Consider the following 22,378-nt stretch of genomic DNA (forward strand, 5'->3'; position numbering starts at 1 on the left):
TGCTAAATTTGGATCACTGACGCCTGCTTTCTGCACCCAGAAGATAAAGCTCTTGGTCCCGAGTGAGGAAGGGTCCCGTGCTCGGCGCAGGCTCGGTGCGGTGCCCCAGGCCCCGCTGCTCCGCGCCCCTCCCTCGTCCTCCGCTCTCCCCTCCGCCTCCCCTGCTCCCCGCCCCTGCGCTTCTCCGCTTCAGCTTCTGCTGTCCTTCCCACTCGCTCACGCCTCCCTGTGCCGGGGTCCCCACTCGCCGCCGCCCGTGCCCCCCGCCACCCCCGAAGGCCCGACCAAGCCACAGCGCGGGCGACCAGTGCGCAGCCCGGCGTCCTCGCGGGAGCCGGATCGCCGGCTCCGACCGAAGCCGACCCGCCCGCCGCCAGCCAGGTGAGGGCAGCCGGGAGGAGGCGGGGGCGCAGGCTTCTCTTCTATGCGAGTGGGGGCGGCGGGAGGCGCGAGGGACCCGGTCCTTTTTTTCCTTGCAAGGAGAACCTGGGCGCTTTTCCATGAAAGAGGCTCAAGGGCTTTTACTCCGAAGGGAGGGGTGGAGGGCAGGTCTGAAAGAAAAGGGCTTGGGATGGAGAGACCCTTTTCTGGGGCATTTTTCCCCCACGAGAAAAGATTAATTTGCTACTTCTGCAAAAGTGGGGCTCACATTCTTGAAAGGATGCTCGACTTTCAAGGAAGATAGAAAGGGGATTCTGGCGGGGTTTGAGAACGGGTTTAACTGGGGCACCAGGAGCAAGGCGCTGGGGGTTTGAAGATGCTCTCAGCCTGATATCGCTGCACCTTCTCCATTGGTTCCGGGGCTCTGGGTCTACCCAGCTCTCTGTCCCAGTTTTTCTCTTTGAAGACTATTTTGAGCTTTACCTGGACAGAGCTTTGTGCAGCCATTTCCTCCCTGGAGCTCTGACACCCACCTGACACCTTCCCATCCCCCTCTGACCTGCTGGGCAAAGGGGTTGTCAAAGGAAGGGATCCAGGGTTCAGGAACATGTGCAGTGGAGTCTGAAAGGGGGAAGGGCATTGGCCCCACAGGAAGACCCTTTGGCGCTGATGGGTGGACCAAACTGGGAGGGAGGTGGCAAAGGACAGTGTGGGCAGGAGCTTCTAGAGCAGACCTGCTAGGAAGGCTGCAGGGCGGGGGAGCGCTCCCCCTCCCTCTCCCCCCTCCCAGGAGACAAACCGACGGAGGGCTTTGCTTGCCTTTGTTTCCTTGCTTCCTCCTTCACGCTCGATCCCAGCACTTATTCCTTGCCTCTTCTGTGTTTTGCAAAAGGGGTCAGAGGCGGGAAACAGGTTGGCTGTAAAGATGCCTTTGTGGAAGAGGGTAAGCTAGCAGAAAAGAACCCTGCATCTGAAATTAAAAACCCTGTTTAAGGCTTACTGTAGTGTTCCGTGGATGACCTTGAGCCAAAACGTGTACGCCTTGTTTAAACACTAGCTTTCTGATCCACAAAATGGGAGAGGGCTTGTCTGATGTCTAAAATGGCCCTGTAAAAAGAATAGATTAGGCTCCTGCCAGGTGCAGTTTTCACCCCTGCAGATGGGCCCCTTCTCCTCCCTATCCTCACCAAGTAGCCCATAGGACATCTCTGTGAGAATCAGAAAAGTACCCGTCGGGAAGGAGGCGGTGTTCAGCTGGACGTGAGGGTTTTATTGTGAGAATTAAAGGGCAGTGCGTTCTACTCCAGCAGCTGGGCAAGTGGAGTGCAGGCTAGAGTCCAGGCTTCAGGTGAACAGCCAGGAGTGACACAGCTGCGGAGCTGCACCTGGCAGCTCTTCCCAGCAGGCCCCTGGTGTCTGCAAGACACACAAGGCTACACACACTCCCGGGGTACTTCCCAGAGAAGCTCAGCAGGCCCCTGGTGTCTGTAAGACACACAAGGCTACACACACTCCCGGGGTACTTCCCAGAGAAGCTCATGTCTCCAGTCTCTCTCCTGCTTGCCTCCGCTTTGGAGCCTTGGGTGTTCAAGCCTCAAAGCCTCTGGCCTACTTCAGAGCACGATGGAACCCCACCATCAGCATGACTCCAGGAAGTGGATAATGCCTTCACCAAGCACTTACTGAGGCTCTACCCCTTAGGTCAAGAACTTGATCAGATCACTTTTCCCAGGGGTCAGAAGAGAAGCGTATGAACGCCTGGGTAGGTCTGTCTCTACACAGAGCTTGTTCACAATTGCTGTCTGGGTATATTGCCACGAGCTTGTGTGAGCCCTCCATCATGCCATGTGCATGGATGAAGCCTTACCCAGAGAGTTAAAAAGCAAATGGCCACGGTGACTGTGAGTTGGTGTCAGTGCTTATGGTTAGATCCCCGAGACTGGTACCCAGATCTAAGTCTGTCTACTCCATTCCACCACCACCACCAGTGGAGCTGATGACATCACCATCCTGCCAAAGCCCTGCCAGAATTTTATTTTGTTCTCCCTATCCTGAGCAGCTGTGACTTGCTCCTTTCCACAGGAGCTAACCTCCAAGCACAAAGGCACAAAGGGAGTTACTAGAGCCCTTAAAATTGAAACAAAATTATGTATACAGGTATCTGTGTACCACTGAGTGCATGCATGCTGCCAATGGAAGTGAGAAGAGGCAGCAGATCTAGAGTTGCAGATGGCTGTGAGTTGCCTTGTGGTACTGGGAAATTAAATTTGTGTCCTCTGGAATGGCAACACTCTTAACTGCTGAGCCATCTCTCAGGTCCCTTGTTACCCCATTGTTTTCATAGGGAAGACACTAACTCAAAGCTTGGCCAGACCTCCTCAGTGCAGGAAGGGCCTCAGGGAACTCTTGAGTAGGTCAGAGGCCCGTAGAGGGGTTAGAGAGCAGCTCTCTCCATTTATTCCCAGATAAGACTTAAAACGTTGCCATGGTGGAAACTGATACAGCCAGCCAGTGTTTATTGTGAAGGGCAGGCCAAGGACCAGGAAAAGACTACAGGAAAATGAGTGGCATGGAAGTGTTGGCTGCTGGAAACAGACCTCCTTAACACCCAGAGAAGGAGGGGTGAGGAAAGAGGACAGGGCTGTAGGCCTCTTTAACCAGGACGTTTCAACATGCCTGTGGCATGAGTACCAGGTCTTATTTGCAAAAGGATTCTCATGCTTAAAAACAAAAGTCTGAGAAGTACTGGCCTCATCCAATAGTTCTGAAAAATGTGAACTCTAGATGAGCTAATCAGACAACTAAGGATACTATCAGACATGCAAACTCTCAGACCGCATCCCAGGCTTATGGAAAAAATTCGACGGGGGGGGGGGGAGACGATAAGTATGGGTGCTGTAATAAGCCCTCCAGGTGACACTAAGTGAGACATACTGGCCCAGTGAAGGAAAACGTAGAGCAAGGCTAGGAAGAGAAACTACAGGTGGAGGCAGCCGCTGTCCAACCCTTCTCCCCTGCCTGGGTCTTCTCTCCCCTCCCAGGTGCCATGCTGCTGCTTCTGCTGGGCTTGCTAAGCCCGGTGGCCTGCTGGGCACTGGGTCCGGCTGGCCCTGGCTCCTCAGAGCTGCGGTCAGCCTTCTCGGCGGCTCGCACCACCCCGCTGGAGGGCACGTCGGAAATGGCGGTGACCTTCGACAAGGTGTACGTGAACATCGGGGGCGACTTCGACGCGGCCACGGGGCGGTTCCGCTGCCGCGTGCCGGGCGCCTACTTCTTCTCCTTCACGGCCGGCAAGGCCCCGCACAAGAGCCTGTCGGTGATGCTGGTGCGCAACCGCGACGAGGTGCAGGCGCTGGCCTTCGACGAGCAGCGGCGGCCGGGCGCGCGGCGCGCCGCCAGCCAGAGCGCCATGCTGCAGCTCGACTACGGCGACACGGTGTGGCTGCGGCTGCACGGCGCTCCGCAGTACGCGCTGGGCGCCCCCGGCGCCACCTTCAGCGGCTACCTGGTGTACGCCGACGCCGACGCCGACGCGCCTGCGCGCGGAGCCGCGCCCCCGGAGCCGCGCTCGGCCTTCTCAGCGGCGCGCACGCGCAGCCTGGTGGGCTCGGATGCTGGCCCGGGGCCGCGCCACCGGCCGCTGGCCTTCGACACCGAGCTGGTCAACATAGGTGGCGACTTCGACGCGGCGGCCGGCGTGTTCCGCTGCCGCCTGCCCGGCGCCTATTTCTTCTCCTTCACCCTGGGCAAGCTGCCGCGCAAGACGCTCTCGGTGAAGCTGATGAAGAACCGCGACGAGGTGCAGGCCATGATTTACGACGACGGCGCCTCGAGGCGCCGCGAGATGCAGAGCCAGAGCGTCATGCTGGCGCTGCGGCGCGGTGACGCCGTCTGGCTGCTCAGCCACGACCATGATGGCTATGGCGCGTACAGCAACCACGGCAAGTACATCACCTTCTCAGGCTTCCTGGTGTACCCCGACCTCGCCGCCGCCAGCCTGCCGGCCCTCAAGCCCCCCGAACTCTGAGCCTCTGCTTGGAGGAACCCGTGAGGCCGTGGGGCGTGCATGCCGAGCCGGGACCACGGCCCGAATGCCCCACCGCCCCACCGGCCTGAGCATAACGGCCTGCCCAGCGCGCCTGGACTCAGCCAATAAAGTGGGCCTGCCTCTGTCAGCTTTAGGGCCTGCCCTGTGTCTTGACTCTGATGCCTTGGCCTCCCCTTCTCGGGACGGGACAGGACTGCCCTGACTAGGACAACACATAGGGCCTAGATGGGGTCAGGCCTGGTGACAGTGAGAATTTGAAGCTCAGGCTCCTAAATTCAAGCGGGCCTCACCTTCATGTCTGTCTAGTGCATCCCTGCGTCTGACTCCCACCAAATTATGCCTTTCTGTGACAGGGAACGACGTCTACTCTAACCCACTAGGAACACAGGATGCAAGGCAGCATGTTCCTCCCTTCAGTAGGGCATGGGGCTGACACAGGACTGACACCTGGCTGCCCTCCCAGAATGGGCTACCTAATTTGCGCAGAGCACGCTTTAGAGTAAGTTGTCTTAGACACAAAAATGAGGCAGGCGCTGGGAGACCAGAGCTACACAGAATCAGGGCAACCTTAAACTGTTTGAGCTAGTTTCTCTCTGCGAGGGTCCTCTCCCTGCTTTACTCTAAGATGTCACATGTGAGGCTTGAGATGAAACAAGATTTTTTCTTTCCTGCCCACAAAGAGGCAATGTTTCTCCATCTTACCCCCTCCTGTAAATAGAGCCACTGAAGTCCAGTCTGTGTTCCCAGTCCACATGGGCACTTGGCAGTCTCAGAGACCAGAGAGTCTTGGTTAGCTTTGACATTAGGATATTAAGACTGGGTGATGGAAGCCAGGCGTTGGTGGCTCACGCCTTTAATCCCAGCACTCGGGAGGCAGAGGCAGGCGGATCTCTGTGAGTTCTAGGCCAGCCTGGTCTACAGAAAGTTTTCCAGGACAACCTCCAAAGCTACACAGAGAAACCCTGTCTCAAAAAAAAAAAACAAAAAAACAAAACACTAGATGACCAGCATATGGGGTTTCCATATTTCACGGGGCTGCCAGGATAGGCGTTAGAGGACCTGACATGAATTACTTTGGGGGCTGCTTTCTTTCAGCAAGCGTTAAACACACTTTTCAGCCCTGATCTCTGGACATACTTGCATGTAACCACTGCCTGCCAGTCTTGCCCTTAGCATTTTGCCTATTGCCTAAACCCAGGCCTTAGCTGGGTCTATGGAACAAGATAGAATGGATATAAGCATGGGGGATCAGGAGCCAGGGACCAAGGTAGGCTAGAGAGGAAGAACCTGGAGAGGCAGATGGAGCCCCTGCCCAGAGTGGGGAGAGGATGATGAGAAGGGGAAATGCCAAGTGAAAGGGGAGGGGTCGGGTGAGAGTCAAGGATGGAGGTCCAGGATCCCAGTGAAGGGGCTTGCCCTGGGGACAGAAACCCTTGCACAGGTTCCAAAGTGTTTTCTGTGTCAAGAGGGCAAAGACCTGGGCCCAAGGACCCCTCTCCTCAGCCTCACTAGCCCTGTGGAGCTGGTAACACACAACAGGCTTGTAAGAAGCAGGTGCTAAAAGTCCAAAGAGGAAGCCCTTTCTGAAGGTCCTGAAGGTGTACCATTGCTTAGCACCCCCAAATCACTGGGCATGTGGTGCTGCAGGAAGAGCCTGAGTCGATGGCTTGGATCCTGGTTTCTCATCTTGAATATAAGCTGTCCTAGAGCAACTGCAAGGGGAGCTATTTTAGGCGTGGGCTGTCCTTAGGCATCAGGTATGGGAGCAAGTCTGGGCAAGGAGATGGGAAGCCTATAAGCTAGTAGGACCCATCCTAGTTGCTCCCCACCACAGGCAGGTCTACCCTTAGGCCCTTCCAAACCCTGAACTTAGGATGCCTTGACCTTTCAACCCATGGCCCAGGCTAGGAAGAATGACTTCTAGCCTCACTTCCGGGTCCTCTGGCTACTGCAGGCCACCTCCTATGACAGTGCTGTCCATGAAATACCCTGAGGCAGTAGAGAGGAGTCAGATCCTTCCTGTCCTTCACTCTGATCTGTTCTGTTGCTCAGGAGGCATCTTTATCAGAAAAGTGCCTGGATGGGCTGGAGAAATGACTCAGTGCTTAAGAACACTGTCTGCTCTTCCAGAAGACCCAGGCTCAATTCCCGGCAGCCACATGACAGCTCACAACTGTCTGCAATTCTAATTCCAGGGGATCCAATACCCTCACACAGATGTACATGCAAATGCACATCAAATAAAAATAAATTTGTAAAAAGAAGAAAAAAAGTGCCTGGATACGGATCTCAGGTCCCCTCTCCTATTCCAAATGCACATATATACATAGTAACCTTCTCAAGCATGGATCTTGTCTCAATACATACCAAGTCTGACTCCCCTCTTGGCAAAAACCTAACATGACTCCTGTAATTTGCCCAATGCCCTGGTAGGGTTCTAGAACAATGGTAAGCACTGAAACTAATCTCCATAAGCTTTCTATACCATCACCCACTGTAGCACTCACCAGGCCCACAGTTCTTCCTCTGCCATGTGAGGCTCAAAGAGCCAAGTGTACCTCCTGGTGGCCAATAGCCTTTTCTTGGTTCCTAGCTACCCACCCTGAAGCCCTTGTACCTGCATGATTCAGGAACTGTAGTGTCCCAGCCATGTCCTCTGACTCTTTCCTCCCAGCTCCTCATCTGCCTTTGATAGCTCCAAATTCCCAATACATGTTGCTACTGCACTCCTTTATGTGTCAGTCTTCAATGCCGAGTGGGAGGGGGGAGGGCTGGCTATGGCCTTATTCACTTTCTGGAGGCTGTTTTCACCCTGCAGAGATGGGGACTCTTCAGTTTTGGCAGTAGCAGCATGCTTGTTCTTGCTCAGAGGCATGGGCTGTTTAAGAGACCCAGCTCGACCCTCCCAAGGGATACATCTCAAGCAGCAATGCTATCTTACTGTCTGTTCTCACAATGAAAACATCTTGCTAGAGGCCAGCTGGGACACTCAATCCAACCTGACATCCAGTCCAGCTCAGCCTCCAGGGCTCCTGAGCTGCCAAAAGCATCAGCTGCAAGACCAGTTCTCCAGCGGCATAGCGGACAGACTAGGAGTACCCATGGAAGGCACTCTGCACAGAGCCAACCAACCCTCAAGCAGCTGGGGAAACTGGGTAGTTCATGAGTGCATTTTACCCAAGCTCTGATGACTCTACTTACAACTGTCTAGACTTAGACCCGAAACTGGCAAGACTCCTTTAGTGGAAGAGCTAAGTGGCTCATAGAACCCTGTGGATGTTCAGGTGGAATGAGAGTAGACTGGGGTTTTCCTGGCCCCACCCAGGCCCCTGGATCTAGCAGCTGCTTTCACACGGTCTGCTGAGATAAGGACTTCTTCAGCAGTTTCAAGGCCCTCCAGTTGTCACTGAAGACCATGCCACACCTACTCTAAATCCTAAGGACTGTGAAAACTGATTACTGCTCCAGAGCCCTCTAGAAACACATGGAGGCCTACAGGTCACAATGTCTACAACTATAGCATACAGTCTCATTAGATAGATTTGGCAGGGACACCTCCACCCCCTGCACCCTCTGTCTCCTGAGTCAGTGCCATGTCTACCATTATACACATGAGGGACGGGAAGGGAGTGGCTCAGCAGAAAGAGCACTTGCTCCCAAGCATAAATTGCTGAGCTCAATTCCCACAACTCACATGGTGGGATGGAACCACTTCTGCAAATCATCCTCTGACCTCCACATGTGCTGCCATCCCCACTTAAAAATACACAGGCAGAGCCGGGCGTTGGTGGCGCATGCCTTTAATCCCAACATTTAGGAGGTAGAGGCACGAAGATCTGAGTTCAAGGCCAGCCTGGGCTACAGAGGGAGTTCCAGGACAGCCAGGGTTACACAGAGAAACCCTGTCTCAAAAAAGCAGCCGAACAACACAGAGGAAGGGGTGAATATCCCTAGTTTATTTACACAGCCAACCGTAGATAAGGTATTCTTCCTCTAGGAGCCACATGCTTTTGAAGCTACTTGGCTTCAGGCTTCTTGTCTCCAGCTTCAAGCTTGAGACTCTCAGGGGGCTGACGATAGGCAGGGAAAGCCTCCCAGGGACTGTTCAGGTCAAACTTGCGGAATTCTTGTGCCAACTCCACTGGTTCAGCCACGACCCGCTTCACCTCATCGTCATAACGTAGCTGCAGGAGCAAAAGTTAGAACTAATGACCTAGGAGTCCATTTCACATGACCACGCCCCAGCCCCAGCCCCAGCCCCTTCCTTCTGTTCAGAACTCTTTACAAGCTCCGTCACCTCCATGCTCCCTACCCACGAGGTCACACATCGCAATAAACTAATGTGTGGGATTTCCAAATGGCCTGCACTTTTACATGCTGCCAGCACTGTTGATTCCTCTGCCACATCACCTCTTGAGCTCTGAACTGCTTGCTCACAGATTTACTGCTTACCCAACCACACACTTTAAAACAGTCAGTGCCTGAAAAAATCAATTTAGGCATTTAGGCTGGGTGTGGTGGTACTCCACGTTAGTTCCAGCACTCAGGAGATGAGGGAGAATCTCCATTGAGTTCAACGTCAGCATTGTCTATGTAGGCCTGGCTGTCTTGGAACTATGTAGAGAACTATGTAGAGACCTATGTAGAGAGAGAGAGAGAGAGAGACAGAGACAGAGAGAGACAGAGACAGAGAGAGAGAGACAGAGAGAGACAGAGAGAGAGTGTGTGTGTGAGTGGTCATTTTCCACATATTTATTTAATGTGCATGACTCATGTCTGTACAATGCATGTATATATGTGCTGCTGCTTGCTGCTATGTACAGGCTGGCCAGCCCACAAACTTCCTGGGATTTTCCTGTCTCTACTCCCCATCTCTCTGCAGGAGCACTGGGATCCCATACGTGGGTTACTATGCAGCACTTACTGTGATTCTGGAGATTAAAACTCAGGTCTCCAGGTGCATGAGCCATCACCTCCTTGCCCTCTACTTAATTTTTTTAAGAAAGGGCCTCCCATTAAGTTTAGAGCTCACTGACTGGCTGACTTATAAACTCCAGGACCTACTTGGTTACACAGACACCCAACTTCTTTTTTGTTGTTGTTGCTTGCTTTTTGGGGTTTCTCTTTGTAGCCCCGACTGCCCTGAACTCACTCTGTAGACCAAGTTGGTCTCCATCTCAGAGATCCACCTGCTTCTGCCTCTGAGTGCTGGGACTAAAGGCTAGTCTGGAACTCAGGAGAGACCTGCCTGCCTCAGCCTCTTATACTGGGATTAAAGGCGTGCACCACCACGCATGGTTTACATCCATCCTTTTACAAGGATGTTGAGGATGCAAATTCAGGTCCTCATGCTTGTGCAGCAGGTACTTTACCAACAGAGCTATCTTTCCAGTCTCCCACCCCTTCAGTAGGCTTTTGCCATGCCTGAGCTGGCCTTAATACATTCCTCCTGCCTCAGCTTCCCTAGTATTGAGATTAGAAGAATATACCAGTACTCCAGGTCCTCAGTAGTCATTCTTTTCTTTTGGTTTTTCAAGACAGGGTTTCTCTTTGTTGCCCTGGCTGTCCTGGAACTCACTTTGTGGACCAAGCTATCCTTGAACTCATAGAGATCTGCCTGCCTCTGCCTCCCAAGTGCTGTGATTAAAGGTTTGTGCCACCACTGCCCAGCATAAAAATAAATCTTAAAAAAATAAAATACAGGGCTGGAGAGATGGCTCAGAGGTTAAGAGCACTGACTGTTCTTCCAGAGGTCTTGAGTTCAATTCCCAGCAACCACATGGTGGCTCACAACCATCTACAATTCAATCTGGTGTATATGTAATAAATAAATCTTTAAAAATAAAATAAAATAAAATACAAGCTGGGCAGTGGTGGCATACACCTTTAATCCCAGCACTGTGAGTTTGATGCCAGTCTGGTCTCCAGGACAGTCTGGTTTCAAAAGGCAAAACAAAATCATTACAATAATGACTAGCTTTAACTAACATTTATAATATATCAGGCTATATATCACTTAATACCTAATGCCATCAATATTTAAGTTCTTATTGTTTCCAATAGACAGACCACAAAATTGTCTCATGACAAACTCAAATAACTTGCCTCACATTATTAAAATAAAACTAGAACTGCAGCACAGGCTCTTAAACTACCATAATCTACAGATCATATTCCCATCACGCCCATAATCTCTGAAGCTCCATGACTGCTACTCCAGTTTTAAGGTTTCTACCTCAACATAGCCAGAGAGGGGAAAGTCTTTCCGGAAAGGATGTCCCTCGAAGCCATAGTCTGTCAGGATCCTTCTTAGATCAGGGTGGTTAACAAAGAAAACTCCAAACATGTCCCAGACCTAGAAAAGAACAGCTTTCAGGCAACCTGTCCATCAGGCCAACAGCAGAGGAGTTGCACCTCCCAGTTACAAACAGTGCAGACGTCTGGCCCAGAGGCAGGGCCCACTGTATCCAATAGCTCACCTCCCTCTCATACCAGTTGGCCGCCTTGTGCACAGAGACTACAGACTCAATGGGCGTCAGCTCATCTGCATAGGTCTTCACACGGATCCGAGAGTTGAAGCGCAGAGACAGCAGGTTGTAGACAATCTAAGGAGAGAAGAAGCTGGAAGTAGCTATAGGATGTAGTCTGGGCGAGAGCATCTTTTTTTTGTTTGTTTTTTGTTTTCGAAACAGGGTTTTTCTGTGTACCCCTGGTTGTCCTAGAGCTCACTGTGTATACCAGGCTCAAACTCAGATCTGTCTGCCTCTGCCTCCCAGTGCTGGGATTAAAGGCGTGAGCCACCACTGAGAGAGCATCAGTTATTAAGATTCCACCTGTGACCCTGTATGGTCTACAACTACCTACAAAGGCTTAGGTCACAACTGTGGCTCTGCTCGTTAGCTGTCTTGTCCCCTTTGGAAGATCTCCCAGCCCACCAGCCCCAATCCTCTCAAGGTTAATTTCTGCTCTTCTGTTCATCTGTTAAGATCCAACACAATTAAGTCCTTAGAAGGTTGAGGCAGGACTACTGAGTTCAAGGTCTACATGGCAAGTTTCAAGCCAGTTTGGACTCCATAGGGTGACCCTACCAAGATTTGGCACAACTGTTCTCTATATTCTAAAAAGTTCCCCAGACAGCTACGTGTCCTTCTGAGTTTGTTCTTATTATATTGTGTGTGTGTGTGTGTGTGTGAGTGAGAGAGAGAGAGAGAGAGAGAGAGAGAGACAGAGAGAGACAGAGAGAGAGACAGAGAGACACAGAGAGAGAGAGAGAGACAGAGAGAGAGTGTGTGTGTGAGTGCATAGCTTTTGGAAATCCGTTCTTTTCTGCTGGGAGCTCTAGGGCTAGAAATAAAGTTGTGGGGCTTTTGAAGCAAGCACTGTTACTACTGAGCTATCTTGACAGCCCCAGTTTAACTCCTTGCCAAGAGTTATTGTAGTATAACTTATTAGCTCTTCTATTTTACACTTTTCATCTAACAGGTAAGAGTTATTGTAGTATAACTTATTAGCTCTTCTATTTTACACTTTTCATCTAACAGGTAAGAGTTATTGTAGTATAACTTCTTAGCTCTTCTTTTTTTTTACTTATTAGCTCTTCTGTTTTACACTTTTCATCTAACAGGTAAGAGTTATTGTAGTATAACTTATTAGCTCTTCTATTTTACACTTTTCATCTAACAGGTAAGAGTTATTGTAGTATAACTTATTAGCACTTCTATTTTACACTTTTCATCTAACAGGTAAGAGTTATTGTAGTATAACTTATTAGCTCTTCTGTTTTACACTTTTCATCTAACAGGTAAGAGTTATTGTAGTATAACTTATTAGCACTTCTGTTTTACACTTTTCATCTAACAGGTACTTTTTTTTTGAGCTTTTTTGTTTTTGTTTTTGAGACAGGGTTTCACTACGTAATCTTTGCTTTCCTGGAACTTGCTATGTAGACCAGGCTGGCCTTGAATTTAAAGGTGGAAGTCACTATGCCTGGTTTTAATAGATATTTTATTTGGCTATTGTATCAGTGCCCATGTTTTAAATAAACCTTGTCAAATGATTTTTTAAAAATTTATAATTTACTGAGGGCTTTCTTTCTATATATCAAAAATTTTCTGTGACTGGTTTCAGATTTGTTCATGCTGACTGCAGAGATGTTTTCATTTCCTATGTTCAAGTTTGCTTAGGGGGCTGGAGAGATGGCTCAGTCGTTAAGAGCACTGACTGTTCTTCCAGAGGACCCGAGTTCAATTCCCAGCAACCACATGGTGGCTCACAACCATCCGTAATGAGATCTGGTGCCCTCTGTTGGCCTGTAGGCAGAAGGCTATATACACAATAAATAAAAAATATTAAAAAAAAAAGTTTGCTTAGTTGCTGCTGCTGCTTGGTTTTAATGATCAAGGTTAGATCTGTTTATATACACACTGTTTTGATCGCATCTGTGCAACATGTGTGTGCAGTACCTGCAGAGGTCAGAAGGGGTGTCAGATCCCGTGGAGCTGGAGCTACAGGTGGCTGTGAGCTGCCATGTGGATGCTGGGAACCAAACCTCAGTTCTCGGCAAGAGGAGCCAGTGCTCTAACCACTGGGCTATCTCTCCAGTCCCTTTCATGGTCAAGGTTAAATACTCTACAGTATAGTGCCTTTTTCTGTTTTTGTTGGTGATAAGATTTAACCCAAGACTTTGTGCATGCTAGGCTTGTGCTCTACCGCTGAGCAATACCACCAGCTCCCCAAACTTATTTTCAATTGCTTCTAACAATTCTTTCTTGGGTTCTTTGCTTTAAGGAATTATATCTGCAATGATACAAGCACTCTAAAGTCATCAAGATAAATTCTCCTATTTTACTATCTATTAAATGATCTTTTAATTTTACTACTTAACAGAAAAAGTCCAAGGCCAGCCACAAAACATCCTCTTGAACCATAGAATATCAAATCCCCAACTGTGGCTATAGCTCAGTGGTAGAGTGCTTGATTAGCAAGAGTAAAGCTCTAGGTTCAGCGCCCAGTGTACGTGTGTGTGTGTGTGTGTGTGTGTGTGTGTGTGTGTGTGTGTGTGTGTGTGTGGGTGTGTATACATGTGTGTATGAGTATACGTGTGTGTATGACTGTGTGTGTGTGTGTGTGTGTGTGTGAGAGAGAGAGAGAGAGAGAGACTGTGTACGTGTAACATTGTTTATATGTATATTTTTTGAGACAGGGTCTGGCTGTCCTGGACTTGTTATGTACTCCAGCCTAGCTTTGCACTAACAGGGATCTGCCTGCCTCTACCTCCCAAGGGCTGGATGAATGTGCCACCACACCCAGCATAAAATGAATTGAAAAAAAAAAAAAAAGCAGAGTAAAGCATGGTGACTATTTAGTACACTGACATATGAAGATCATCTAAACTGAAAAGTTCCAGGCCAACATAGTGAGACCCTGTCTCAAAACAACAGAAAACTAAAAGAAAAGAAAAAAAAAAACCAGAAAAATTAAAGGAAGGAAACCGACAAAAATTCTGCTATGTTCTGTGTGACCCAGACTGAAACTAAGGAGGCTCTGGTTTCCAAAGTGGCTGTCACTCAGGAAATCATCTTTGTTCCCAAACACCTCTCTCTCTCCCCCCTCTCTGATAGCATCTCATCTCATATTGTCATACTTTTCATTGAACTCCCTGTGCAGCTACAGATGACCTTGAACTTGCGATCCTCCCTCCCCCCTCCCCAAGTCCTCGTGTCAGAGGTCTACCAGTACACCTAGTTTCATGCAACACTAGGGACCAAACAGGGATACTGTGAATGCTTGGCAAGCATTCTACCAACTGAGCTATAGATCCTGGACCAAAACCTCACATTTAACTGACCTCAAAACGGTTCTGCCGAGTTGGGACATCTACTGCTGTCATGTCAGCCAAGGATTTGAATTGTGCATTGGTGTGGTCCTTGAGGAAAGTCAGCACAGGGATGACTCCATCAGGATGGATACAGATTTCTAACTCATTGAAGCAGGTCACCTGCAGAGCAGAGCAGAAAGGTGGTGTTGAGACAGAGAATGCCACTACTCCCGAGGAAGCTCCAGCAAGGTCACTTGTTTTAAGGCAGTGGTTCCCAACCTTTTTTTTTTTTTTCTTTTGAGATGGTTTCATTGTATGGTCTTGGCTGTCTTGGAAGGTTTTCAGCTTCTTTTTTTTTTTTTTTTTTTTTTTTTTTGGTTTTACGAGACAGGGTTTCTCTGTATTGTTTTGGAGGCTGTCAGTCCAGCCCGGCCTCGAACTCACAGAGATCCGCCTGCCTCTGCCTCCCGAGTGCTGGGATTAAAGGCGTGAGCCACCACTGCCCGCTGGTTTTCAACTTCTTAATGCTGAGATCCTTTCATACAGCTCCTAATGTTGTGCTGACCCCCCAACCCCCAACCACAAAATTATTTTATTGCTACTTCATCACTATGATATTTGATACTATTATGAATTGTAATGTAAATATGTGGTTTTTAGGGTCTTGAGTGGACCCCTGGGATTGAGACCCACAGGTTGAGAACCACTGGTTTAAGGTGAAGAAATAAATCACATGGTGGAGTCTTGACCTAGACCCAAGGACAGTGAGGATTACCTGAACTTGTTGGACATACTTGGGTAGGATTTCAGCCACATACTCTCCAAATGCTGAGAGCTCCTTGTGGGTCACATCATTCCGTGGTCTGACAGTGGCTGAAGAGAAAAAAAAAAATAAAGGGAAAAGGTAGCAACAAGCTCTGCCTCAAGTCTCTTGGGTTTAAAAATAGATTATCTCTCATTAGGACTTCCTAAAGAATCCTTTTTAAAAGAAAGTACTTACTTTCATTTTGGTGTTTTGCTTGCATATAAGTCTATGCACGAGTGCCTGGTACTCACAGAGGACAGAAGAATGTCAGATCTCCAGAGACTGGAGTTATAAATGGTTGTGAACTGACATGTGGGTGCTGGGAATTGACTCTGGGTCCTCTGGATAAGCAGCCAGTGGGTCACCTCTGCTGGGTCACCTCTCCATGCCCTCCCTAAAGAATCTTAAAAGGCACAGGTGCAAGGTACCTTCCAGGAGTTAGGAAGTGTCAAAACTGAGGGGAAACAGCACTTCTCTTTCACAGTGCACAGGGGCTCTTGTTCCTGTGTTGGGTCTCTGCTCCCTTCCTACAGACTTCACAGCTGCCCCTACTATTGTACTCATGACAACAAAGCAACAGCATCAGCCCTCCTATCAGACTCAGAGCTTTTAAGGATGGGAACCGGACTTCTGTTTCTCTTTTTCTACTTGGTACTTGATTATACCAAGTTCTTAAAGAATTTCAGGACTGAAGACCGCTGAAAGATGATTTCATTGCCCACATGCCACTTCCAGTTCCATTGATTATCCATAAGAAAATCAATGTCCAGAAACAGAAGAAAGCCAGGCCTTCAATTTCCCAGCGAGATTCTGTTGACTGAACATAAAACCACATGATAACTAAATTACTTGAGCACCCACACATCAGACAAAGAGTAAGTATTTTCCGAAGACCTGCTTTGTCGTTCATCGGACCTGTGACTGAAACATTATCTAGACTGTTTCATGATCTATAGTACTGACAGTAAAGTACTTTGCATCTCATGAGACTGTTATGAAGTCCAAAGGAAATTATTCACTGTAAGGTTTAAAGCCTTAAGGTACCTAGTAACTACTAGGTTGATGTGACCTACTACATTTTTGTACTTCTGGTCTCAAAAGTTTTGTTACCTGTTTTCAAAGAGCTGACAATTTAATCGGAGGTAAAAAAAAAAAAAAGTCATGAAAACGGGCAAACAGCGATCAAGATCAGAAGGGAACAAGTATCTAGGGCACAGGAAGTACAAGATTCTAACAGCTAAGTGCAGACCATAGCAAGGACAAGCAGAGGTTTGCCAGGAGGGACGGGCAGCCCAGGACAAGGACAAACACCTGACAGAACAATGAAAAGCCCCTGCTAATGTTAGGGAGAAGAGCGCTGTCCGCACATACTCACGGCGCGTGTCAGCCGCCGCGCTCTCCCTCCTCACCCGTTGCGACAGCACTGAGGGTCGCCCAGTCCCTGCGCAGAGAAAAGGCACAAAGGCGCGGATGAGACCAGAGAAGTCTCCGTGTTAGGTTTGCCTCTGCCGCTGCCCACGGTCTCAGCTGTCCCTTGCTCACCCCTGGCTGCGGAAGCAGCCCCTACGAGCCCACGCCACCAGACCCTGGCTGCGGCAGCCGCCATGTTGCTTAGATGCCTGCCGACAAAATACCCGAAGGAGAACACACAGGCCTCGGAGCCCCAAGGGCACGGACCGGAAGTGGAAATGTGCAATGAATCTTCTTCCGGGCAGACGCGGGGCGGGAAGCAGAGGTTCCGGATCTGGGCACTGATGAAAGGAGGTAACGCAGGTAAGAAAGGCCCGCAGGTGGGGAAAACGTGAGGTGTACGTAGCCAGCTCGGTACAGCGGAGGCCGAAGAGAAGAAGCAGCAAAGAATCGGACGGGTGAGAAAAAGGGAAAGGGTGGGCGTTCTGGGTTCTAAGTTCCACCCCGGGCCCCCGAGCTAAGCTTTTGATGAGGGAGGGTGGGGGAGAGGACGGTTTCCTTGGAGACCGTTTCCTAGGTGACTCTAGGTGGCGCGGTCGGATTGCACAGGGTTATGGACTTCCTTGTGCCCCCGGCCGGGGATGGCTGGGCTCTCTTGAGCTTCTTTAGGAACTCACTGGGGCGAGTGGGTAAGTAGAGAACAGCAGCTCAGAAAAGAGAAAAGGTGGAAATAACGGATGTCCAGGCCAAGGCCTCGTATCGGAGGGTCTGCACGATTATGTCCAGGCAAGAAAGGAATCTGACCACAATGACTTGCTTTATTTACTTTCTTCTTTTTTTTGGTTTAATTATGCTTCCCCTGAGTCTCACTAGTTATATATCTAAAGTATTTGATTAGCAAATCTTTTAAGATCATAGGCTTCCTGCTTCTCCCCTTTCACCAGTTGAACTAAGTCCCAAGTCTTTTGTTACATCATCAGGAATATCGGATTTTCCATTAAGGAAAGACAGCAGAGATAGAACTTTAATTATTTCATTGGAGGAGAGACCTCACTGCAGGAAAACTTAGGATGAAGGAATGTCATAGACCATGTTGGCAATGCCAGGGATAAGGCCAGTCTGGACCCACTTTGCTCCTTCTCCCTATGCTGAGTTGGACAGTTGGAGGCATGGACAATGTCTTGTGAATTGCTCAAATACTTAGGGTGGTATTGTTTTGCAGATAGGTGGCAGAGAGAGAAGTTGGCTACCATGGAGTCACCAGAGGAGCCTGGAGCATCCATGGATGAAAACTACTTTGTGAACTATACTTTCAAAGACCGGTCTCACTCAGGCCGCGTGGCTCAGGGCATTATGAAACTGTGTTTAGAGGAGGAGCTTTTTGCTGATGTCACCATCTCAGTGGAAGGCCGAGAGTTTCAGCTCCACCGGCTGGTCCTGTCAGCTCAGAGCTGCTTCTTCCGCTCCATGTTCACTTCTAACCTGAAGGAGGCTCACAACCGGGTGATTGTGCTGCAAGATGTCAGTGAGTCTGTCTTCCAGCTCCTGGTTGATTATATATACCATGGGACGGTGAAGCTTCGAGCCGAGGAGCTGCAGGAGATTTACGAGGTGTCAGACATGTATCAGCTGACATCGCTCTTTGAGGAATGTTCTCGGTTTCTGGCACGCACAGTACAAGTGGGAAACTGCCTTCAGGTGATGTGGCTTGCAGATAGGCACAGTGATCCTGAGCTCTACACTGCTGCCAAGCACTGTGCCAAGACCCATCTGGCCCAGCTGCAGAGCACAGAGGAGTTTCTCCACTTGCCCCACCATCTACTCACTGACATCATCTCAGGTGAGTTCATGGAGGGCTTCTCATACCCAACTATGCAAGAGTGATTTTCAGTGGATACTCTGGCTCAGGAGTATCCACTAACTAAATGTTGTTAGTTCCTATTATCGTTTCTGGTGGAGATTATTTTGAGGTTGAGAATCAGCGTAGCTGCTGTAAGAGACAGAGTGCCACACAGAAATAGTTGAAGAATAAAAAGCTGTATCACTTTTTCACCAAAGGAAGTAAGAGGTGCCTGATGTTTTCATTTGCCCTGTACCTTGAAGGCCTACAGGATTATTTACTTAAACAAATTGATGTAGATGATGATGAATCAAGATATCCAAAATAGGAAACATTTGGGTACTAACTTTAGGTATCAGTTCTGCCCCTACAAATGAGGTGGAACTGTACTTTAGATGTGTGCTCTATAGCCTGGCATATGGGAGCTTATTATGCCATCCACTTTTCTTTTAAAAAGCAAAGCTAGGGCTGGTGGTGAAACTTGGTCATAGAGCAATTCTCTGGTGTACATGAAACCCTAGGTTTGATCCCAACACTGCAAAATGTTAGTGGTGGGGCAATCTCAAATTAACTTCATATGTATGTAATTGGATACATGCATAAACAAATACATGTAACGAATGGTGGTCTAATAAAGTGAATCAAGTTTTGTTTTTGTTTTTGAGACAGGGTCTCTTTACATAATCATGGCTGTCCTTTCACTCACCGTGTAGATCAGGCTGGCTTTGAACTCACAGAGATTTCTGTGCCTCCCAAGTGCTAGGATTAAAGGCATCCGCTACTATGCCCAGCTGTGATTCCTCTTGAGAGCCCATTAAGATTGTCATTGATGAGGCTGGATAGATGGCTCCATGGTTAAGAGCACTGACTGCTCTTCTGGAGGACCCAATTTCAATTCCCAGCACCCACATGGCCACTTACAACTGTCTCTAACTCCTGTTCCAGGGCTTCTGACACCCTCACACAGACATACATGCAGGCAAAACACCAATGCACATGAAAAATTACAAAACCAAAACCAAACCCAATAATATTGTTGTTGATCATGCTTTCCCTTTGACTCTCACAGATGGGGTTCCATGTTCCCAGAACCCAACAGAGGCAATAGAAGCCTGGATCAATTTCAATAAAGAAGAAAGAGAGGCTTTTGCAGAGTCACTCAGAACTAGCTTGAAGGTGAGGCGCCTTTCTTGAGGATTTGGGGTGCCATAATCTCTGTAGACTCCAGCCACCAGTGGCCCTTTGTCTTTCTTCTTTTGGGCAGCAGGTAATGTGTGTCTCTTGGTGGTATGGGGTCAGAGGACAACTTGCAGGAGTCAGTTCTCTTCTTCCACCATGTGGACCACAAGGATCAAACTCAGGTCTCATGCCTGTACAGCAACTGCCTTTACCCACCTAAGCCATCTTCCAAGCCTCTGACCTTGCCTCTTTTGATAGCCACGGATCAGTCACCAGATTGAAGTTAATAAGAACTGGGGAGTCTGATCCCAGAAGCCATCAATCTATGAGCTTTGAAACTCATGGAGCTTTTATTATCTTCTTTTGGGTTTTTTGTTTGTTTGTTTGTTTGTTTTTTCAAGACAGGGTTTCTCAGTAAAACAGCCCTATCTGTTCTGGAACTCATCTTGTAGACCAGGCTGTACTCAACTCACAAAGATCCACAAGCCTGCCAAGTGCTAGGATTAAAGGTGTGGGCCACCAACTGCCTGGTTTGATGCTATCTTCAAGAAGAACTGCTTTCTTCACTGGTTAACAGTTCTAGCTGGATCGATGGCTCAACACATGGGGAGATGGACATGAAGACTGGAGGATCGGCTTCAGCTACATAGTTGGTTCAAGGCCAGCATAGCCTATATAAGACCCTGTCTAGCTGCTCGGTGGTGGCACAAGCCTTTAATCCCAGCACTTGGGAGGCAGACACAGGCAGATTCCTGAGTTCAAGGCCAGCCTAGTCTACAGAGCTAGTTCCATGACAGCCAAGGATAAGCAAAGAAACCCAATCTTGGGGGGAAAAATAATAGCAACAACAAAAAAGCATGGGATAACCTGGGATATAATTCAGTTTCTAGGATGCTTGCCATGTATTGTGAAGTCCTGGGTTTAATTCCCCATATTGAAAAACAAAAAGCAGTAAGAGCAGATGTGGTACACACCTGTGATCCCCCTTGAAGGCTTTGAAGCAGGAGAATCTAAGTATGAACAGTTTGTGCTACATAGCAAGATCTTGTTTGAATAAATATGTAAATAAACTGGATTGCAGGGATGAACAAAAGATTCTCTACCTCTGCATAAAATGCCTAGAAGAAAGTAATTAGAAAAAAGTCAGGGTGAGCACTACTAACTAGAGGGGAGGAGGTTGGAGCAAGATGTGTGAGGCCAAACCATTAAGGATACCTGTCTTAGCATCACATGAGCTGATGTCAGAATTTCAATTTTGCCAACAGGAAATTGGGGAGAATGTGCACATTTACCTTATCGGGAAAGAGTCATCTCGCACCCACTCATTGGCTGTGTCCTTGCACTGTGCAGAAGATGACTCCATCAGTGTAAGTGGCCAAAACAGCTTGTGCCACCAAATCACTGCAGCCTGCAAGCATGGTGGAGACTTGTATGTAGTGGGAGGGTCCATCCCACGGCGTATGTGGAAATGCAACAATGCCACCGTTGACTGGGAGTGGTGTGCTCCTTTGCCCCGGGACCGCCTCCAGCATACCCTGGTATCTGTGCCTGGGAAAGATGCCATATATTCACTGGGTGGCAAGACACTGCAGGATACCCTCTCTAATGCAGTCATCTACTATCGGGTAGGTGACAATGTGTGGACAGAGACAACTCAGTTAGAGGTGGCTGTATCTGGGGCTGCTGGTGCCAACCTCAATGGAATCATCTACTTACTAGGGGGCGAGGAGAATGATCTAGACTTCTTTACCAAACCTTCCCGACTTATCCAGTGCTTTGACACAGAGACTGACAAGTGCCACGTGAAGCCCTATGTACTGCCCTTTGCAGGCCGCATGCATGCAGCTGTACATAAAGATCTGGTGTTTATCGTGGCTGAGGGGGACTCTCTGGTGTGCTATAATCCCCTTCTAGACAGCTTCACCCGGCTTTGTCTTCCTGAGGCCTGGAGCTCTGCCCCATCCCTCTGGAAGATTGCTAGCTGTAATGGAAGCATCTACGTCTTCAGGGATCGATATAAGAAGGGAGATGCCAACACCTATAAGCTGGACCCTGCTACTTCAGCTGTAACTGTCACAAGAGGCATTAAGGTGCTGCTTACCAATTTGCAGTTTGTGTTGGCCTAAGACAGTGATGGGAGGAACAGCTGGCCCCTTTGCCCTCCCCTTTTCTGTGCATCCCCAGTCAAACCTGAAATCCCCTGGTTCAGAGTAGTGTGTTAGTTTGGGTATCCATGAGGAAGGCAGCGCCTTAGCCCGTCCCCAGGCTCGTGGGGTACTCGTCTAGGGCTTTCCACACTACTGCTGCTCAGGGGGTTGCTTGAACTCTGCCATTATCCCCGTGAGCCCGTGCCTCACTTCATACTGCTTAGAGGCAGCCTCTTCTCAGACTTAGGCACAGTCTCCCCTTACCAGATCAGTGTTAATAGAAGCACCTTGATTCCCATGCAGAAAGAGGCCCATTCCTTTTTGTCTATAGCCAGCAAAGTGGCTAGTTGTCACTTTTCCACAAAGAATTAAGTATTAAGAGTTTTCCTTCAGGATTTAGTGGGGACAGTAGACTAAGCTAAAAATGTATTTCACCAGCAAGAATCAACTCTAGAATTCAGGATGCTCCTTCTAATGTTTTCTGTCAGGAAAAAAACTTTGGTTTGATTTTTGGCTTATATGAATAGATAAGCCAGAAAGTAGAAACATTTATTTCTGATTAATAGCAGAAACTTTTCCAAACTCAAATATATACGATCTCTGGTCTTTTAAAAGCTCTAAGCTAAATCAAGAGTGAGGAACTGTTCGTACAAATAAAAGTTTTTGAAGTGATATGTGTCTGTGTTGACTCTGGGAGGGTGATTTCTGAAGGGGAACTAATTATAGACATTCCTGAGTCAGCAATCCTGCC

At 48.7% G+C, this 22,378-nt stretch overlaps 4 protein-coding genes across 6 annotated transcripts; 2 read left to right on the forward strand and 2 right to left on the reverse strand.

The window, feature by feature from the left end:
• Nucleotides 1–250: 250 nt before the first annotated feature.
• Nucleotides 251–7,155, forward strand: C1qtnf4 (C1q and TNF related 4). Its single transcript, XM_005064957.4, has 2 exons — nt 251–381; nt 3,423–7,155. The coding sequence occupies exon 2, from the start codon at nt 3,428–3,430 to the stop codon at nt 4,406–4,408; it is 981 nt and encodes a 326-aa protein (XP_005065014.1). The 5' UTR covers nt 251–381; nt 3,423–3,427; the 3' UTR covers nt 4,409–7,155.
• On the reverse strand, nt 5,641–6,115 carry Fam180b (family with sequence similarity 180 member B). The gene is given in 3 exon segments (XM_021230450.2): nt 5,641–5,840; nt 5,843–5,959; nt 5,962–6,115. Coding segments are annotated over 3 exon segments (471 nt in total).
• A 1,209-nt stretch (nt 7,156–8,364) lies between the features above and the next one.
• Nucleotides 8,365–16,729, reverse strand: Ndufs3 (NADH:ubiquinone oxidoreductase core subunit S3). Its single transcript, XM_005064956.4, has 7 exons — nt 16,594–16,729; nt 16,427–16,492; nt 15,022–15,119; nt 14,277–14,426; nt 10,909–11,034; nt 10,665–10,784; nt 8,365–8,613 (listed from the first exon to the last, which is right to left on the reverse strand). The coding sequence occupies exons 1-7, from the start codon at nt 16,655–16,657 to the stop codon at nt 8,446–8,448; spliced, it is 792 nt and encodes a 263-aa protein (XP_005065013.1). The 5' UTR covers nt 16,658–16,729; the 3' UTR covers nt 8,365–8,445.
• Nucleotides 16,656–22,299, forward strand: Kbtbd4 (kelch repeat and BTB domain containing 4). 3 transcript variants are annotated; one of them, XM_005064953.4, is made up of 4 exons: nt 16,656–16,824; nt 17,684–18,301; nt 19,371–19,477; nt 20,746–22,299. In XM_005064953.4, the coding sequence occupies exons 1-4, from the start codon at nt 16,656–16,658 to the stop codon at nt 21,604–21,606; spliced, it is 1,755 nt and encodes a 584-aa protein (XP_005065010.3). In that variant the 3' UTR covers nt 21,607–22,299. The 3 variants fall into 3 exon arrangements, with proteins under 3 accessions (XP_005065010.3, XP_005065011.1, XP_040601682.1); XM_005064954.4 differs by having other exon boundaries at nt 16,744–16,919; XM_040745748.1 differs by lacking the exon at nt 16,656–16,824 and adding an exon at nt 17,020–17,150.
• The last annotated feature ends 79 nt before the right edge of the window (nt 22,300–22,378 follow it).

Source organism: Mesocricetus auratus, unplaced genomic scaffold (genome assembly GCF_017639785.1).
Source record: "Mesocricetus auratus isolate SY011 unplaced genomic scaffold, BCM_Maur_2.0 Super-Scaffold_100004, whole genome shotgun sequence".
NCBI lineage: Eukaryota > Metazoa > Chordata > Mammalia > Rodentia > Cricetidae > Mesocricetus > Mesocricetus auratus.

Bases quoted from the DNA above. Each gene is read 5' to 3' on its own strand.
- Kbtbd4 (XM_005064953.4), top strand. From the start codon at position 16,656: ATGTTGCTTAGATGCCTGCCGACAAAATACCCGAAGGAGAACACACAG. The intron at 16,825-17,683 runs GTAAGAAAGGCC...ATTGTTTTGCAG, and splicing joins GATGAAAGGAGGTAACGCAG to ATAGGTGGCAGAGAGAGAAG. The intron at 18,302-19,370 runs GTGAGTTCATGG...TGACTCTCACAG, and splicing joins ACTCACTGACATCATCTCAG to ATGGGGTTCCATGTTCCCAG.
- Ndufs3 (XM_005064956.4), bottom strand. From the start codon at position 16,657: ATGGCGGCTGCCGCAGCCAGGGTCTGGTGGCGTGGGCTCGTAGGGGCT. The intron at 15,120-16,426 runs GTGAGTATGTGC...TTTTCTCTTCAG, and splicing joins CGCGGCGGCTGACACGCGCC to CCACTGTCAGACCACGGAAT. The intron at 10,785-10,908 runs GTGAGCTATTGG...GTTCTTTTCTAG, and splicing joins CCAACTGGTATGAGAGGGAG to GTCTGGGACATGTTTGGAGT.
- C1qtnf4 (XM_005064957.4), top strand. From the start codon at position 3,428: ATGCTGCTGCTTCTGCTGGGCTTGCTAAGCCCGGTGGCCTGCTGGGCA.